At 38.3% G+C, this 12,132-nt stretch overlaps 2 protein-coding genes and 1 pseudogene across 3 annotated transcripts; all 3 read left to right on the forward strand.

Annotated features, from left to right (window-relative positions):
- Positions 1 to 1,214: 1,214 nt before the first annotated feature.
- Positions 1,215 to 3,200, forward strand: LOC114481489 (DELTA-thalatoxin-Avl1b-like). 2 transcript variants are annotated; one of them, XM_028476362.1, is made up of 3 exons: positions 1,215 to 1,406; positions 1,491 to 1,602; positions 2,693 to 3,200. In XM_028476362.1, exons 2-3 carry the CDS (start codon positions 1,499 to 1,501, stop codon positions 3,114 to 3,116), a joined length of 528 nt encoding a protein of 175 aa, XP_028332163.1. In that variant the 5' UTR covers positions 1,215 to 1,406; positions 1,491 to 1,498; the 3' UTR covers positions 3,117 to 3,200. The 2 variants fall into 2 exon arrangements, with proteins under 2 accessions (XP_028332163.1, XP_028332162.1); XM_028476361.1 differs by having other exon boundaries at positions 1,229 to 1,406; positions 1,488 to 1,602.
- A 998-nt stretch (positions 3,201 to 4,198) lies between these two features.
- Positions 4,199 to 5,542, forward strand: LOC114481487 (DELTA-sagatoxin-Srs1a-like). The gene is made up of 3 exons (XM_028476359.1): positions 4,199 to 4,353; positions 4,422 to 4,575; positions 5,012 to 5,542. The coding sequence occupies exons 2-3, from the start codon at positions 4,472 to 4,474 to the stop codon at positions 5,457 to 5,459; spliced, it is 552 nt and encodes a 183-aa protein (XP_028332160.1). The 5' UTR covers positions 4,199 to 4,353; positions 4,422 to 4,471; the 3' UTR covers positions 5,460 to 5,542.
- Positions 5,543 to 9,041: 3,499 nt separating this feature from the next.
- On the forward strand, positions 9,042 to 12,123 carry LOC114481466 (UDP-glucuronosyltransferase 1-2 pseudogene; annotated as a pseudogene).
- Positions 12,124 to 12,132: the final 9 nt, after the last annotated feature.

Here is a 12,132-nt window from a genome sequence, read left to right on the forward strand (position 1 = left end):
CGTTGACATTGGGTGGAAAAGTGGTGGAATGGGTTTATAAGTGCTGAAAATGTCTTCAAAGTGAAAATAAATGAGCAGAAAAGGTATTGAAATTTAATAGAGAGGTGGCAGAAATGGGAGTAATGTAGCAAAAATGCATTAAAAGGACCAAAAATATGGCAAGAAAAGTGATGAAAATAAGGCGGAATATATGGCTCTATAACGTATGGCTCAAATTGTTAAATAAATATTATATTCTGTATCGTATAGTGAATTCAGTATATCGTCCCAATCTAGTATTTTCTGTTTTTCTTTTTTTTTTTTTGCAGTGCTGGTTTGGTTTAACCACATGGTGGCGTAACAAACAGACAGTGAGTTTTATTTTCACACCAACATAAAGAATAACATCAATATTTCTTTGCGTTCCTCATTCATTCTGAGCCCTTTGTTAAAGCTGTTTTCTTCACTGAGATATGTGTTGATTTGTAAATTAAGGTCAAAGAGTGATTAAAAATCCTTATTTTGAGTGTGTGAAAGTGTGATTTTGATCAGCAATGTATGGGGCAAAGTTTAGCAAAAAAAGCACGTTTGATTTTTTTTTTTATTTTTTTATTTTTTTTAGTGTTACTTTCAACCAGATTTACAGCAGTATTTGTTAAATATGTGATATTGTTTTCTTGTAAAAAAAAATATAATGTCAGTGTTATTGTAAAATGTTAAATCTAAATGCTAAATGTTAAATCTAAATGCTAAATGTTAAATCTAAATGCTAAATGTTAAATCTAAATGTCACGAGTGAAGCTTAATAATTGTCTAATACGCTAAGTCACTGGAAGTACTAAAATAAAAGCTCATGGATGCAAAGTTTTAGATTTAACATTTAGATTTAGATTTCATATTTATCATTTAGATTTCATATTTAACACTTACATTTAGATTTAACATTGACATATCTTTACAAAATTCACACGTTTTTTAAATGTGGTCTGTTGTTGCTGTTTATTTTAGCATAGACAACTTTACAATCAGCGTCTTCATGAAAACAAGGCGTGGACGTGAAGACGTGATGACAGGCATTGTGTGTGCGTTCTCATGTTGTGTTCTTCAGGATGATCCGGTCTGGACACTTTGGGCCTTAACGGCTTCTCGTGACTCATGAGCAGCTTGAAACTCTTCTTTTCTTTCTTTAAATCAAATAAACCTTTAAATGCTTCCATGTATCACACACTGACTTTTATTCTCCCTTTGTGGGTTGTTTAAGATGAATGACCAAATATTTTACCTGTCTGCTTTGGATGTGACAAAACTACCTGTGTGGGTGTGGCTGAGTGACAGAAGGGGCGTGGCCAATGGGCTGGTCTCACACAAGCTCTAAACTGTAGTCAAACGACTCTCTACCATCCCTACTTGTGCCACAGGAAAGAAAAGTAAGAGCTCACTTCGTTTTTGGTGAATTCAGCTCATTGTTTGGTTGATTCTTGTTTTTTACGTGTTGTGTTGTTTTGTAGCAGCCGCCGCCATGCCAGACCACGCAGAGCCTCACTCCGCCACCATCGAAACCAACCGCAACTGCACCGTGGAGATGGTGAACCTCACCTCCAACTACTGCCTCCTGAACCCACAGTAAGAGAGCAGAACCGCTCCTGGAGGACATCTGTCCAGCATGTTTTAGAAACATCTAGAAAAGCCTGATCACGAGCAGGTGTGGCATCTCAAACATGCAGGGCAGAGGCTCTCCAGGATGCCGAATGTCAAATGAAAACAGTCTTTTGTCCATTTTTTCACCCAGTGAATAAATATATATATATATATATATATATATATATATATATTGAGGGTTTTTTTAGCCACACAACTTTTTTGAAGAAATTTGCTTTCATCTCCTGACATCACTTTGATGCAGGACACATCAAAGCGATCAGCAGATGCCTCTGAGGAAGACTGACAGTTGACAGTCAAAACTTGTCAGGAGCTTTAAGTAAATTTCCTGAAAAAAGTTGTCTGAATAAATGAAAACTTCAATATAATATTAAAAGAGAAGTCAAAATGAACTTGCTGGAATTAGTAATAATATTTGTCATATTTGCCCATGCTTGTAATCAGCATACAAGTGTAATGGATTTTTGTATTAAAAACATAGAACTAATTTGATTTAAAAAAAAAGCACTGTCATAGATTTAAATGTACTTTTTTTGCCACCATGTTGGTATTTTGAGCGTTTAATGTCCTTTGATGTTTTTCTTTCTTCTTATTTCAACCATTGTATTTTGAGGAAAACAATATTTCCAGCAAGTTCTTTTTATCATCTTTTTTTAAAAAACATGTTGAGGTTTTTGTTCATTCAGGAAATTTGATCTCTGTCGTCCTCAGAGACATCTGCTAATTTCTTTGATGTGTCCTGCCTCAAAGTAATGTCAGGAGATCAAAGTAAATCTGCCCCAAAAAGTTGTCTGAATAAAAGAAAATCTCAACATATTATTATTATATATACTTATACAAAGATAAATGGAGTTATTTCATCAGAAAAGCATCAAAGCATTGACTGATCGCTTTCATGTGTCCGAGTTCTAACCCTAACCTCTGAGGAAGACTGGCAGTTGACAGTCGAAGCATGTCTCTGAATAAACAAAACCATAACATATTATTTGAACAAACAATTTTGAAAAACTCCTGCTTTGCATTAAAACAAACCCTCTCTACTTCTCCCTCTCAGGGTCTACATGGACTCAGGCTTTGCCTACAGCCCCCCTCAGCCAACTCTGATTCCTGGGAAGACCGAGGTCTTCTCCTTCACCAAAGATGACAACAATGCAACTGGCGCTGTGGGCGTGGTCACCTATGACTTCTTCAACACGGATGCGCGCCGCATCGAGTCCAAGCTGGCCCTCATGTTCTCCGTGCCGTACGACTACAACTTCTACAAGAATTGGCTGAGCGTGGGCATCTTTGACGTATCCACGCCCTGCGACGAAAAACTGTACGACAAGATGTACAACGACAAGGATTTCACCAACTTTGTACGCCAAAAGGCCGATGGCTCCGGGATAAAGTTCACGAGTGATCAGCTGGTGCTGAGGGCCACCATGAATGACGATGGCAAGGCCATCGTGAAGCTGGACATCTTTAACAAGATGTGAGGAAGGAGTCAAAGTCCTCACACACACACACAATGTCTGTTTGGAGAAGAATGGTATAGATAAATAAATAAAATAACAAAACAATTTGTTCCGTGATGTGTTTATTTCTCACACAGGTGCAGTAATTTGGTGTTTTTTTTTTTTTTTTTTAAACGCAGAGATCATACTCACTTCTGCTGCTAGAAAGGTTTCTAATTCTTATAGAGTAAAAAAAATAAACCCTAAAAGAAGGTTTTGTCTGACGTTCGTTGTCGTCTGGGCTGGAAAAAACTGCCTTGAATATGGGTGGGGCTACTGGAGCAGTTAAGACACACTCATCTGTACATACAAAATTTCCAAAGAACAATGTATGCTATGCTAACTAGCAACTCAATACTCACTATAGCTCTATATTCACAATATTACCTACTCACCACAGACTGTAGAGTCCACAAGAAAATAATTTTTAAAAAACACAAGTAAAGGAAAAATGGGTGGGATTGAAAAATGGGGAATGAAAGAAAAACGAAAATGAAAATGAAGAAAAACATTAAAGAAAAAAGAAAAGACAAAAGGTGGAAAGTAAAAGAAATAAAATAAAATAAAACATACGGCATGAAAAGGAAAAGAGAGAAAAAAGACAATACGACCGTAGCGAAAAGAAAGAAAAAGCAAAAGGAAAAATATCAAAAGAAAATAAAACAATTAAAAAAAAAAAAGAGTAGAAAGAAATAAAAGGAAAAAGTTGTAGAAGAAAAAATAGGTAATGAAAGAAAAGAAAAAGGAAATAATGAAAAACATAATGGGAAAAGAAAGAAAAGGCCAAATGAATTTAAAAAAACTGAAAAGCATAAAAAGGGCAAAGGATGGAAAGAAAAAGGGGGGGGAAAGAAACATTTTAAAGCGAATAGAAATCTGATTTAATTGCTCTGAAATGTAGAATTGCCCAAGCTGGGAGGGATTTTTTTGGACTGGATGTACTGTATGTTTAGTTTTAATGTCAAAGTGTTCAAATATCCACACCTCACTGTGGTGAAGTGATGAAGGTGTGGTGAAGGTGTGAGGTATTGAGGAACGAGGCTGTTAGAGGAAGCCTCGGAAAACCAGTTTGTTACTTGGCACAAAAAAGAACAAAAAAAAAGGACAAGAGGAGGAGGGACGGAGAGGGAGTGGAGAGGGTGGAGACACTTCAGGGTGTCCTGTCCTCCATCCTCTGGAGCTCAGAATCAGTTGCTGCACGAAGAGCCAGGATCTACAGGTGAGTGTTTCTAGGTTCCTTTACTTCCTCTTCCCCACATTCACCTACAGACATCTGCTGCTCCTCAGATTCACTCCTTCTAAACGTCTTCTAAGGCCACAAACCTCCAGACATCACCATGCCTGAAACCGCAGAGTCTTTGTCCGCCAGCCAAACCTCCTCAAGGAACATCACCATTGAGATCACCAATCAGACCGACAACTTCATCCTGCTCGACCCCAAGTGAGTCCCCAACCAGTGCATGAGCACAAGAAGACTTCCTGTCTGACACATGCTTTGTTTTTGAGCGTTTACGTCACGCATTAATGGAAGTCCACAAATGTGTGTGTGTGTGTGTGTGTGTGTGTGTGTGTGGGTGTGGGTGCAAAATTGAAGATTAAATTTGTGCGAGAATTTTAACAATTTTCCACCAGCTATTCTCACTCAAATTTAATCTTCACTTCCACAGAATTTGTTTTTCGTTCACCCACAGATTTTCTTTTTGCTTGTGCAAGTTTGTGCCACAAATATAACGCCTTACAGAGTATACCTACATACTGTACATCACGCCTTGCAGCAGATGTAATGACATTTAATGATTTTCTGTCCTTTTAATGTACTTTTATTTCTTCTCGGGCTTGAATAATATTATCTGTCTTCCATTCTTCCATCCATGAAGGGTTCACCTTGAGGCCGGACACTGCCACAGCCCCCCACAGCCCAGTGTGCGTCCACACGCTACCGAAGTGTGTAACTTTGAGAAGGGGTCGGGTGCGGTCGGCTCGGTGGGCGTCATGACCTACGACGTCTACAAACGAGGCCAATCCAGTCCCACGGGGAAGCTGACCCTCATGTTCTCCGTGCCCTATGATCGCAACTTCTACAAAAACTGGATGGCATTGGGCCTCTTTCCCATGGATACAGAGTGCGACGAGAAGCTCTACAAAAAGATGTATTACGACAAAGAGCAGGTGGGCTTCCAGAGGGTGGAGGTGAATGGCAGCGTGCTGAACATGAGGGAGATGGACCTGTCCGTGATGGTGACCATGAGTCCTCTGGCCAAGTCCATCATGAAGGTGGAGGTGTGGAACCTTGAGGCTTTCGAGGGGTTGCAGTTCCAATTATAAATGTTTAAGCTGAACACCTGTAACAGATGATGTAATAAAGTCAACACAAACAAACTAATAAATAAAGAGCCTGCGCGATTCATGAGGAACTGTGGTAGCGTTCATAGACCAAGCACATTCACAAATATGTCATTTATACTTTTTTTAATATATTTTTTTCATTATCAAATGTCATTAATTTATTTATGATTTTGTATCACTTATTATTATATATTTTTTATTATTAGTTTATATTGCATTACAATATTTTTTTATTATATTTTCATTTCTTATTATTTTTAGTATTATTTTACATTACAATACAACATTTAATTACAAATTTTATTATTATCTAAATGCTGACAATAATTCATTTATAAATGTTAATACTATTTTTATTATTATTATACATTATATTCAAAATGTTATAAATTTTATTTTTATGAACATTATTTGTAGTATTACTTTACATTACATTACATTTGTATTATAACATTCATTATTAAATGTATAATATCTAGTATTATTTTAAATTACATTCCAACATTGTTCTCATTATTATTATTATTATTATTATTATTATTATTATTATTATTATTATTATTATTAAGTGCTTGAAAACATGTTGGTGGCATAAAGCAAAAAAAAATGAAAAATTCAAAAATTTGTGAAAAGAAATCATCAAAATAGTTAAAATTATGTACAAAAAAAGCACATACATACATTTAATACATTTTTCATTATTATTATGGTGAGGCTAACATGTCACTGAGGTGAAGGTGAGTGCACAGATCAGTTCTAGTTGGACTTGTGGAGCAAGGTTAACGTCAGCCTGTGAGTCATTGTTGCATTTCGAACTAAAGCAGAAACACACCTTTAAGTCTGTCTCGGTTTCACAGATCACATCCCTGGTTTTAAAGTATTACAAAGTAACGCATTTTCTCATCTTTAAAGATCACCAAATGTTAAAAAACACGGGATTGTCAGACTAGCATGAAAGCTTATCCATAAATATGCAGAAATATACAAAACTATGTTTATTTTCCTTAAGAAATGAAGAAAAAAACAATGCACATCCATGTCTGTTAATGCAGGGTGAAATAGCGCTCCCTTGTGACTTAAATGGAAATTTGCTCCAAGTGTAAATAACTCCAAAACAAACCATGGAATGCTGACGTTAACACAGGGGAAAACACTATTTTACTAAGATCGCAAATTAAAAAGCGCTAAAGTGTTGCACACCTAAATATATTGCTTGCGTTATTTATTAAACATTTGCTAAAAAATTCAGCATTTTTATGATATAAAACAGAGTCAATCCTTTAGCAGGAATGTGCAGACTAACTTCAATACTTCTCCAAGCCTTTAGGGGGCAGTAATTACACAACAAGACTCTTAAAGACTCTTAAAGGTGGCCTAAAATCTCATTAGTAGACCTATGCCTAACAAAACATATTATTATGCGCCATATTTGTTAAAAATGGGACTACTTTACAGTTTTAGAGCCTGTGTTCCTCCATCTTGAAATCATGTGATTGATGATGTCACACGGCCCCACTGCCTGTAAACATCCCATTGTTTTCTATTGGAGTGAAGCATTCATCCTGATTTTTAGCAGGTCAAACCCAGGTCAAAATGACAACTTGTGCTGTTTTTAGTTGCTCTAAATAATCAGGAAAAGTTAAAGATGTTGATGTAAATCTATTTTGTCTTTTGTTTACCAAAAGGGGATAAAACAGTTGTAACCCAAAAAAGAATCTATGATCGCATAGGTGACACTTCCAACACTAAGGTTTGGTAGGAGAGAAAGAAGCAGAGAAGAAGAGCTCTCCTATGGGACCTTTGCTCTCCCTTAAACAGTGAGCTGACACGTTCTGGTGGCTGAAGTTAGCGAGTAAATCATGGACTGTTGAAGGATTTCCACCCGAAAATACTTCTATTCTCAGGGTTTGCTTGTCTTCAGTTAAGTTAATAAATTATTTTAGGCCACATTTGTAAAAGCAGTGGAGGATCCCTGTAATATGATGGAAATTGTTTGGATTATATGCAAACAACAATTCTTTACAACTGAATGATTGAATCACACACTACACGATGCATCAAACTCTTAGACATGATCCAACATGCTGAGCTTGCTGAGTGTGTGCTGCAACATAACCTTCTGCACCAATTAAATCCAATTATTGTGAACAAATTTAGGATTATTTTTCATCTCGCTGCTTCCGTCCACCATTGCACGCACGCATGCACACCCACCCACACACACACACACACACACACACTCACACACACACGCACAAACACACACGCTCAGATTGCTATTTACCAATGTTTCCACTGATTGTTTTTATGTTAAGATTATAGCCGAGGAAATATATTTGATCCAGCCGCATTTTTGGGGTTTTTGGGATTTATGAGGACCACGGTGGGAAAATGTTCTTCAATATTCAATATAAGACGTATGAGTGAGGGAACTTGTGTGTTAAAACTGGTTCAGGTGCAAAAACACCCCTGCATTCGGGATGAATGGGGTCCTGTGTTTTTAAAAGGTGAAGAACTGTGGGATGTAATAATAATAATAATAATAATAATAATAATAATAATAATAATAGATACTTTATTGATCATTTTCATATTATTGATCATTTTCTAATTATTATTAAAAAAATCCCTCCTCTTTTCATATTTACATTTGTTAAAGATTGTAATCAGAAACAGCGTTACATGATGAAATAATAACTGGTATCATCTTTAAAAATGGACCGAAGCAGCATTATGCATAAATGAGAAAGATATGATTTCTTACAATGTGTACAAACAAACAGCCTGGCAACTAGAGGTGTAAAGAGTAGTGATGTATCCAACTCAAGTAAGTCATACATAAAATACTCACGTACAAGTAAAAACTAGCTCAATTAAATGGTACTCAAAGTAAAAGTTACTATTTACTTTCACCAGTCTTGCACAATTTGAACTTAATTTATTTTCCACAAAGGCATCTGTATAAAAAAAAAAGTTTGTCAAAATGTACAATTATTAAAAAACAAAAAAATAAATAAAAAATAACACCAATGGATTCAATGCTAAATAAAAAAATAATAATTCTAAGGCTCTAAAGTATAGCTACAAAACTGAGAAAATAACCTCCATTCAATGCTGTTTTGGCGCCGTGCATTACATTTAAGCTGATTGGTCGGCTATTTCATTTGTTGCAGTTCATCGATGTCTGTTGATCATTTTAAAACAAAAAATAATTATTCACTCAGTAACGGTTGGGTGTATAAATGTAAGAAATTACTTTACTTCTTTTAAAATATATTTAGGTACAAGTAAAATGACTGATTTAGAAAAAAGTATCCAAAAATGCAACTCATATACAGTAACGTGAGTACTTGTAATCCATTACTTTCACTTCTGCTGGTAACCCATTTATCTGTAGATAAGTAGTATGTAGGACTTGGTGAAGCAGATCTGGCTGCAATGTGCCTCTTAAAGTGAGCTGTTGTAGTGAGTAGTTAGCGTCCGTTAGCACATATAGAAGGTGTTTTACTCCACAGAGATGAGGGCTGGGCTCAGGCAACAGCGTGTGTTTCCTGTTGAAGTCCCACAACCTCCCCTCCTCCAACTTCCACTTCCTAACTTTTCCTCAGTAGCTGCAAATATAATCTGGTTTTGGGTTTCTCCTCCTCCTCCACACAGCAGCAGCAGATCGTCTCACTGCACGGCGTTCCCACGTTCGTCCTTCAGGTGTGTAACATAAACAAAGAGGAAACTTATCACCTCAGGGAACATTTTTTCATTCCTTCAGCTTTGTTAGCAGCTCTGTGCTACATGCAGCTTAGAGGATTAGAGGCTGTAGTAAAACGCAGCCCATTGGACTTTGATTCATGAAGCAACTTCTCTCTCTCTCCAGCTGGTGCACAGAATGATTACCTTGTCGGAAAAGTTATCTGTTCCCAGTTCTATGTGTAAGTGTTTGTCCTCAGGTCGCTCCATGGAGAGAGGACGATCACTTACCCTCCTTCTGCTCCTGACTCTGTCCTTTCTGTTGAGTCCCGATGTTAACGCGGGGAAGATTCTGGTGTTCCCAATAGACGGCAGCCACTGGGTCAACATGAACCTACTGATTCGGAGTCTCCACGCCAGGGGCCACGAGATCACCGTCGTGCGCACGTCCACCAGCTGGTACATCAAAGAAGAAGCTTCACACTATCGCTCCATCACCGTCACCCTACCCGAGGCCATCAGCATTGAGGATCAGGACTTCTTCGTGACCCTGTTGGTGAACATGTTGACTATCCAGAGAGAGGGGGGCGGGTCTATTATGGGCTTTGTGAACTTCTACACTGAAATGTTGAGCTGCTTGTCCAGGATTCACCAACAGGCCAGTCAGTTGGTGGTGGAAATGTTTGAAAACAAGGCTCTGATGCAGAGCATTAGGGACGCCCACTTTGACCTGGCTCTGGTGGATCCGGGCTTGCCCGCTGGAGTTCTGATAGCGCACGAACTCAAGCTGCCAATGGTGTTCAACGTCAGATGGATCACCAGCGGGGAAAGTCACTTCGTAGTAGCCCCGTCTCCAACATCATATGTTCCGACGTCTGGTTACGCAGCGTCGAACAAGATGAGTTTCATGCAAAGAGTGAAAAACATGCTTTACTACATCTTCAACACGTGCATTGACAAACTGGTTGTGTGCCCTCACTACGACCGACTGGTGGAGCGGTACTTCGGTTCGGACGTGAACTTCTATCACCTTCTACAAGGGGCAGACTTCTGGCTCATGAGGGTGGACTTTGTTTTTGAGTTTCCCAGGCCGACCATGCCCAACGTTGGCTACATCGGCGGCTTTCAGTGCGAGCCTTCAAAGCCTTTGTCTTCAGAGTTGGAGGAGTTTGTTCAGAGTTCAGGAGAGCACGGCTTCATCCTGATGTCGCTCGGTACCCTCGTCAAAGGACTTCCCGTGGAAATCTCTTCGGAAATAGCCGCCGCTTTTGCTCAAATCCCTCATAAAGTCATCTGGAGGCATGTGGGTGAGCGGCCAAACAACCTGGGGAACAACACGCTGCTAGTGAAGTGGATGCCTCAGAACGACCTGTTGGGTCACCCCAAGGTCAGAGCCTTCGTGGGACACGGCGGCACCAATGGCATTTATGAGTCCATCTATCATGGGGTGCCCATGATTGGAATCCCTCTCCTGTTCGACCAGTTTGAGAACATGGTGAGAATGGAAGCACGCGGAGCTGCAAAGGTGGTGGAGGCGATCCAACTGACACGGGAAAACTTCCTCCAAACTATTCAGGAAGTCCTCCACAACCCGTCCTATCGAAGCAACATGGAGCGGCTGTCTTCTCTCCACCGCGACAAACCCGTCCATCCTCTGGACACAGCCGTCTACTGGGTGGAGTTTGTCATGAGGCACAAAGGAGCAGCACACCTGCGCACAGAGTCTTATAAAATGCCCTGGTACGCCTATCATTCCCTGGATGTTATATGCTTCTTAAAGGCTGTTCTCTTTGTGCTGTTAGCCATCACGGTGGGATGCTTACGGTTCCTGTGCCTTCGTCTGTGCGGAAGGAGAAAGTCCAAACAGGAGTGACCCGACACACAATATCTAAAACCTTTGTTTATGAATCACTTTTAACATAAGGATGCAAAGTTATCAACTCAATCATTGCATGTGTTCTTTTTGTTTCTGATTGTTTGTTTGTTTTCTTTGCATTGTGCCTTACATTTCAATCTTTTTTTGTTCTTACATCCTTGTGAAAATTCAATTCAATATTAAAAAAACTAAAAAAGATGCATCACAGCAACAAATCAATGACGAGTAATCAAGCAATTTCATTATTAAACTATCACTTTGATATAATTCAGTTACCGTAGCTAAAGTATAAATCTTGACCACAGCTGGTAGAAATTAATTATGATTGTGGGGCTTTAGCTTGAAAAGTTCCCATCCACCACCCACCTTTTATACAAGACATGGGCAATGATATTTGTGATTGAAAAAAACCTCAAAAATGACAACCATCAGGAGTTTTTACAGATTTTCTCACATAATTACGAAGCCCCAGATATGACATGACAAAAAATAATAATTTGTGAAATAAAATATACTAATTATTAATATTAATACTGTTCTCACTGGTTAGCGTGGCTTGTTGCTGTAACAACGGGAGATGTAGTCAAAGAGGAGCAGGGTGCTGTGTTGATATGTGAGTGTGTGTGTAGCTATGTGTACATTGCAAACATGCATAACACTGGACTTTTGGTGCAGATTAAACTCACCGCGGCTGTTGGAAACAAGATGTTACATTTTTTTACCTCCGTTTTTTTTTATCTTAAAATTTACATATTTGGTTGTAGATGATGCAGTCATTATTGCTTCATTTTCTTCGCGTAGGATCGGGGCCCTGTTGAAGGAGCTTAAGTGTTTCTTTTTTCTAAATATTGTTTTTTATCATGTCATGTTTGTGGCTCCGTACAAATGTGATGAGTTTACATTTGAGCTGTGTCAGATTTTTTTGTTGTTGAGGTTTATTTTGTCGATGTTTCCACTTATATATTTTTTAGCATTTACAAATTAAAAAGTTGTATAAACTATTTGCACAGCTATACAAAAAACCCACTGTAAATTCTTTATAAGTAAATAAAAGAAAGTGATTTGAAAAAAAAAAACAGTAAACAACCATCA

This window comes from Gouania willdenowi, chromosome 19, assembly GCF_900634775.1.
Source record: "Gouania willdenowi chromosome 19, fGouWil2.1, whole genome shotgun sequence".
Classification (NCBI taxonomy): domain Eukaryota; kingdom Metazoa; phylum Chordata; class Actinopteri; order Blenniiformes; family Gobiesocidae; genus Gouania; species Gouania willdenowi.

Bases quoted from the DNA above. Each gene is read 5' to 3' on its own strand.
- LOC114481487 (XM_028476359.1), top strand. From the start codon at position 4,472: ATGCCTGAAACCGCAGAGTCTTTGTCCGCCAGCCAAACCTCCTCAAGG. The intron at 4,576-5,011 runs GTGAGTCCCCAA...CCATCCATGAAG, and splicing joins TTCATCCTGCTCGACCCCAA to GGTTCACCTTGAGGCCGGAC.
- LOC114481489 (XM_028476362.1), top strand. From the start codon at position 1,499: ATGCCAGACCACGCAGAGCCTCACTCCGCCACCATCGAAACCAACCGC. The intron at 1,603-2,692 runs GTAAGAGAGCAG...TCTCCCTCTCAG, and splicing joins TACTGCCTCCTGAACCCACA to GGTCTACATGGACTCAGGCT.